The sequence below is a fragment of the Strongylocentrotus purpuratus genome, unplaced genomic scaffold (assembly GCF_000002235.5).
Source record: "Strongylocentrotus purpuratus isolate Spur 01 unplaced genomic scaffold, Spur_5.0 spur5_scaffold_17, whole genome shotgun sequence".
Classification (NCBI taxonomy): domain Eukaryota; kingdom Metazoa; phylum Echinodermata; class Echinoidea; order Camarodonta; family Strongylocentrotidae; genus Strongylocentrotus; species Strongylocentrotus purpuratus.
Window position 1 is genome coordinate 14105796 of NW_022145602.1, and position 7348 is coordinate 14113143.

General features: G+C 38.1%; 1 protein-coding gene across 1 annotated transcript; it reads right to left on the reverse strand.

Annotated features, from left to right (window-relative positions):
• Positions 1-222: 222 nt before the first annotated feature.
• On the reverse strand, positions 223-6663 carry LOC115925076. Its single transcript, XM_030988233.1, has 3 exons — positions 6652-6663; positions 1150-1213; positions 223-584 (listed from the first exon to the last, which is right to left on the reverse strand). Exons 1-3 carry the CDS (start codon positions 6661-6663, stop codon positions 268-270), a joined length of 393 nt encoding a protein of 130 aa, XP_030844093.1. The 3' UTR covers positions 223-267.
• Positions 6664-7348: the final 685 nt, after the last annotated feature.

The window sequence follows — 7348 nt, forward strand, 5'->3', positions numbered from 1 at the left end:
GTTGTGGCTCTCATATTCTCTAGACAGGACAACTATATCATTCTCATCAGGATCAATACGGCACTTGATCCTGCGGCAATTGCTCCGTGGTGTTTCCGAACATTAACAGAATTCCTTTCAATCCCTGGCCCAGCATTAATTCTTACTCTAACCTTAACCCTAAACCCAACCTAACTTAAAGCCAAATTGCAACCCTTAATCGATATACTCTTGACGAAATAAAGTCCGGAGCAATTGTTCTCGTCGGAGCAAAATTGTCAGACCATCTCATTTCGACTTACTTTTACAGTAGTCCACTTTCTTGGGGTTATAGCGGTCGCAGACCTTTGACATGCAGTCACAATCGCCAACGACCTTGTAGATCGTCAGTCCTTCTCCGTAGCAAAGCTGGCCCGTTTTGGCGAAGTTCAGGTACTCCTCCACCAATTCCCGGTTGTAACCCTCAAGGTGCACATTCTCAGCGTAGTCATGCACCTCGTCGATCACCTGACTGTTGCACGAGTGACCACTCTTGGCGACTTCGAGCTGGTAAGGGGCGCACATGGCACGGAGGTGGAAATTTACACCCCTATCCGGATTTAGACCTTGACACAAGAAAAGATAGGGGAAGTAAACGCGGTTATTGAATATGGTAATGATAAAAACAGTAATAAGAATAATATTAATCATAATAATAATAATAAAAATAATACTGATAATAATGGTAATACTACTACTCCTACTACTTCTTATACTACTACTAACACTACTACTACTACTACTACTACTACTACTAAAAATAATAATAGCAACAATGATTGTAATAATCATAATGAAAATAACAATAATAATAACAATAACTAAAAGAATTACAACAATAATGGTCTAATTTACCAAAGTTAACCTCATCTGGTTTGCAAAATGGCATGAGATACAACTGGGTCGAGACGACCTTAATATGGGTAAAAATGTTTTTTTCAAGAATGATTTTGAAACGTTACTAAGTTTACATTTGTGTCTGCATTAGTAGTAAGTTGATAATTTCATGTTTAAATCCGCGTTAGAAATAAGATTCTCGCCAGGTCCCAGATATAAATCAGTTTTGTCATTTCTCACTGCGTTGTAATATTTTTATTTCACAGTATAAGTACATGAGATATTCAATCTTACCCTGTGCTTTAACACCACTGCAGATGGTAGCGATGCTCAGGAATACTTGGAGGATGTATTTGATCTGTCAAATCGGATATTTATTTAAAGAAGAGATCTTTATGAATATTCATGAGGCAGTAACGGATTGAGCAAACTTGAAAGTACAAAGTCTCCAACGGATACAGATGGTACTTTGGTTTACAGGGGAAACCAATCCTTTTTAAATAGCAAACTGCTCTACACGATAGCAGAAGAATCAGAGAAAACGATTGGTGAATGTTTGAACGAATGAATTTTTGAAAGTTGTAATAACTATCTACGCATGGGAGATTCAAAATTGCTAAATCTTAAACGCCTTTCTGACGTAGTTCCGGAAGACTTTCCCATTTATAACACAAACAAATGTCATTTTTTAAAGAAATATAAGACGCAAGATGGTTTCTTTCTTTTGGAGGACCTATCATATTGTGTAATCCATGATATATGTTGAGTAGTGCCAAAAGGGAGAAGGCGTTTAGGAGAAAAACAGAAGTTAATGATAATTCTGTACACCATAAACGCGAGAGTTGTCAGTGACTACATCACAATCTACTGACCAAATTTTGAGATCTGCATCGATTCAGTGATCTCAAAAAATTCAAATTTACATACCTCTCCTATCATAAGTCCGATTTTTGGGGGATAACTTTCATCATTCTGTTTCATTTTATTATTCTGCTTTCATACAAATGGACGAATTACAAAGGTTAAAGTGTGCTTTAAAGGGTAGTGAGGGGCGGTGAATCATAAAATTAGGATAATCCTGTGTGACCGGTTAATCAGGAACACGATCGGAAAGACTTTTGAAAAAAACTAACTTAAAGGTTAATTCCAGTTTTGGAAACGCCTCAATTTCTTATTACCAATCATGTGAAACAATATGTTTTGACTAATGCGTGATCATACCAAATTTTGCCAGGAAACCGCCTACTAATTGATGTATTTGCTAAATTATTATATCTATCTGGACTGGATAGATATAGGGTAGTCCCATATACATCTTTCCGTGTGCAGTGCTTGTAACTTTACCAAGACTGGGCCAAATTTCTTATCATTTTGATGCAGGGGCGGATCCAGCCGGCGGCAGGGGAGGGGGCTCAATTCGTGAGAAAATAGTTGGGGGCGAAACAGCCGGCCGATAATTCGCATATTGGGGGAGGGGGTGGGGGAGGGGTGTAGTGAGCACTAATTTATTTATTTTTTTGCTCCCGAAAATTTGAAAATCGTGCCGGCTGATAAGTCGCTCAGCCCGCCCCCCCCCCCCCTGGATCCACCACTGGTATCCAACAATTTTTCACAAAATAACTAAAATTTCTATTGTGCAAAATGTATGACTCCGGAGAGTCTTTGCATTTTAGAGTGCCTAGATAATATGCTTTCCATACTACTCTCATTACCTTAGCCTGCTTATACACTCTTTCAATTCAATGGACTTGAATATCTCTGTGCATTAACCTGTAGAACTATAATTACTTTTGCCTCATTTATCTCTTATCTTTTTTTTTGAAGAGCACCTAAAAGATTGTAAAACAATGGTGTTTTTAGTAATATTATAATCATGAAGTTTTTATCGTTATGCACTAATCAAGAACCTAAGGTTACCTGTTTACGATTCAATTCCATATGGTGTTTTAATTATTATGATAATCAGAAAGGTTTGATTGTCATGCAAAATGTTATAACCAAGAACCTAAGGTTACCTGATTACGATTCTATTCCATATGATGTTTTAATTATTATGATAATCAAAAAGGTTTGATTGTCGTGCACTAATCAAGAACCTAAGGTTACCTGCTTACAAATCTATTCCATATGGTGTTTTAATTATTATGATAATCAGAAAGGTTTGATTGTCATGCACATAATCAAGAACCCAACGTAACCTGTTTACAATTCTACTATTCCAAACGGTATGTTTATTGTAGCTTGTTTTATATGCTAAGGAGTATAATCAATCCATCGGAGTGAAAACATGATTGGAATTAGTACATACAATCCATGATTGTGCAAATCGATATCTGGGGCATGCAACGTTCGGTCAAATTTTAGTTTTATATTCAAACAACGTTTTGCGTAACTTTTTAAAGTTTTATTAACAAAAAAAAACCTATAGACGCCCTGTATATATTTGAAATGTTGGTTTATTTTGCTGAGAGAATATAAACAAATTGTTGCTGAGACATGTTAAAGAAAAATGGTCTAATGGAAAAAGGAATAGATTAAACTTTTCTGCTCATTGTTGAATACAGGGAGGGGAAGTCCACCCTGATATCAAGTTAGCTTAATTAGAAGCAGAACAATAATTTGGGTTTTCTGTTGTACGCAGAAAAAGCAAATTTTGTATTCTTTCATTCTTTCATTCTTTCTTTCATCGATATTTGACTTTAAACGCATTTGTTTTGAAAACCCTCGAGGAATATGTCTTAAATCAGATCCTCTTTCACATTATGATAACATTTGAGTCAAATTTTACCATCAAACTTTTGGGGCTCCCAACGCTTAAGAGGCTCTACACCAGGCGCGGACCCAGGATTTCTTAGGGGGGCCCAAATTTGAAATTATGCGACCCAAATATCGGTACGTAAAGGTGACCTACATTGACGTAGTGGGGGGGGGGGGGTGCAGGAAGGGGTGATTACCCCCTCCCTCCTCCGCAATGCGCCGAAGCTTTGACGTTTCATTAAGTTATTAAACAAAGAAGACGATTCTCGAAAATAGTGAGCACTAATTTTTTATTGGGCCCTCGAAAATTTGAAAAATCGCACCCCCCCCCCCCCCCCCCCCAAAAAAAGGTAAAATTAACGTGTTTTTCCCAGGGTTCCGCCACTGGGTCCAGGGCCCTCAGAAGCTTAAATTATCGTCGGATGAGCATAATTTTATACCTCCTTTGTGACACTGGCAGGTCACGAATTGGCGTGGGGTCCAGGGGGCAGAGCCCCCTGAAGCTCAGGGGTTTTGTTAATAAATAACGGCCAGATGAGCATATTCTTTTACCTTATTTGTGACACTGGCAGGACACAAATTGGTGTTGGGTTTAGGAGGCGGAGCCCCAAGAAGTTCAGGGGTTTTGGGCAATAACTTACTGTCAGATGAGCATATTTTGATACCTTATTTGTGATACTGGCAGGACACAAATTGGCGTTGGGTCCATGGGCCGGGGCCCTCAAGGGCTCAGGGGTTTATTCATCAATTTATCGTCAGATGAGCATAATTTTATACCGTATTTGTGACACTGGCAGTTCACGAATTGGCGTGGGGTTCAGGGGCGGAGCCCCCGCAAGCTCAGGGGTTTGGGGCAATAATAACGGTCAGATGAGCATATTTCATACCTTATTTGTGACACTGGCAGGTCACGAATTGGCGTGGGGTCCAGGAGGCGGAGCCCCCGGAGGCTCAGGGGTGTTAGGCAATAAATTCCGGTCAGATTAGCATGTGGGATCCAGGGGCAGAGCCACCGGAAGTCAAGGGGTTTTAGGCATTTAATTACGGTCAGATGAGCATATTTTGATATCTTTCTCCTTTATTTCCCTTTTTTTCTGCGGTCAGATGAGCATCCAGGGCCCTGCCTTAGACCCAGAAGCTCAGAGGCTTTATGCATTAAATTACCGTCAGATTAGCATCTAGCCGTCCGCCTTATGGCCCTAGGTGGGGTCCAGGGGGCAGGCCACCGGAAGTCAAGGGGTTTTAGGCATTAAATTACGGTCAGATGGGCATATTTTATTTTGAAACCTTTGATATCTTTCCCCTTTTATTTCCTGCTTTTTTCCTTCTTTTTTTTTCCTTCTTTTTTTTCCCCTTTTTTTCTTCCCTCCTTTTTTTTCCTTCTTTTTTCCCCTTCTTTTTCCCCCTTCTTTTGTTTCCCTTTTTTGCCAGGGGGGGGGGAGGGGGCCCGGGCCCCCCGGGCACCCCCCTGGATCTGCCACTGTTTTGATGATTCCAGAACCTTGCAGTACACACCAATACTTATATGCTAGATGATCATCCTTTTCTGATCGATTCCACAATGTTTCTTTCACAATGCAATCGCATGACCAGAACTGGTCTATACCTTTAAGGTAGTTTAAATAGCCTCGTACATCACCTTGGTGCAAATGGTGCGAATGGTGCAAACATCATAATGACATACAGCATAATCCAAACATAATTCATACAAGACCAAAGTTGATCTATCAAAGCCATTACAAAGAAGTTTTAAATAAAGGAAAATTAACTTTAAAAGTAAAAGTGAAAAGTAAAAGCGAATGATAAATTGTGTTTAGATACAAACGGACAAAGAAGGGACTTATTTATGATTATAACAATGTCCCTGACAAAGGATATCAAGCATGAGAAAGAGAGTGATAGATAGAAAGAGAAAGAGAAAGAGAGAGAGAGAGAGAGAGAGAGCGGTGGGGAATACAGGGAGAGAAGGGTAGTGAGGGAGAGGGGGAGAGAATGGGGAGTGTGGGAGGAAGAGGGATTTATCATACTTGTCATTGGTATAATTGAGAGCCTGTTTATATGTCCAATTTCGAAGTGATTATGTTATCATTGAATGTGCAGAACACCTGAATATGGGGCCAAGTCAAAAGTGAATTGTTGCAAATTGCATTGTTATTTTCAAACAGTGAATTCGTTATTTGTTTGGAAGATGGATTGCGTTTTGAATGAATAACAAGGCATCAGTTTTGCAACATTTAACTTTTGATTTGCCCCCATATTCAGGTGTACTGCACATTCGATTACATTATCACTACAAATGGGGCATCATTGTTGAGGGTTATAAGCAAAGTTTTAATGATACCAAATTCAAGTATTTTTTCCCTTTGCCTCTAATGGGGTGTTTATTCAATATTCATCAATAACATAATTTCACAAACAGTTTAGCAAAACGATGGAACATGAATAATACACATAATATTTGTACAAATGTATAACTAAGCAAATTTGCACGAAAATTCCTATTTTGTACTTTCAAATGTTCATTTAAGTCTGTGAGTTATTTCTCTCTTAAATAAATATATATCAGATTTTAATTCCTATTATCATACCCATACTAATTACGAAAAGATAATCATTTTATGAATAGGCCTAGAGCAAAATGCAATCGTCATAGTCAAATCGATTTCGGTTTGCGAAGTAATTTTGAGTAAACAAATGACATCTATATATCTTTATTTCAAGATTAAAAGCATGTAAAACTAAGTCCTTTAGGTACTCAAAGAAGGTTTTGTTTGCCGTACATTAAATAAAAGCATGAACAACATCTTCAGTTTCTTTGCACTTTAAACAAAGGTCATCGTATAGAAGACCCAAAGAACAAATGTAGCATATCATATAAAAGCTTAACCATTAAATTCATGTACACGAAATTCTTTAATCCCAATCGAATTTCTGTTACCAAATTTGGGTATGATACTATAGTAACAAGAGCTATATCGACGCTCAAATCTGAGTTGCAGAACTTTTTTGAGAAGATTAGTTTTCCCTTGATTTACTTACCATCGAAGTCATCTTGTAAGAAAATCCACCTTCTGCAAACTCCTGAATAATGTTCTCTAAGCAATCTGATAAACGAAGTCTTCGATGACAAATGAAAATAAGAAATATACTCCTATATTGCAAAAGCTGTCTCGGCACTACAGCCACTTAATGCACACAAGGCCAAAAAAATAAACAGACAATAAACAAATGCTATATTTTCTTGTCAAATAAATTGAGTGAATGCTTTTGAACGGGGCTACACAATATGGTCTGTTGTTTATATTTTTCGTGTCCGTCTTAAATAGCGACGAAATTTGTTGTCCCCCTCTGTATAGGGATGATTGATATTTTCTAACAATCGACGTTTGTTTAATAAGTTGCACAATCAAATGTTTACCGGACAGAAATTATATTGGAGTGCCCCCCTGGAATGGCTTGCCAATTGTTTTTTTTTAGCGCAGTATTTCCCCATTGTCCTTGTCATGAAGCTATTCTTTTAAATGCGATGACCGCTATCGGACTCGTACAATGGGATGAGTCAGCGTCGGTCAGAGTTTCGGGGCGGGGAGGGGGCGCGGATTTCTTTTTTTAATCTAAGCAAGGGTTATGTCGGTAAAGGGTAAATTTCTATTTTTGGGTTTAATTATTGATGTTTTTTTATAATTTCTCTCTTGTCTTTGTTTTTATTTTACTTTTTTCTTTTTCGTAATTAATT

Bases quoted from the DNA above. Each gene is read 5' to 3' on its own strand.
- LOC115925076 (XM_030988233.1), bottom strand. The intron at 585-1,149 runs GTAAGATTGAAT...TCTTGTGTCAAG, and splicing joins CAGTGGTGTTAAAGCACAGG to GTCTAAATCCGGATAGGGGT.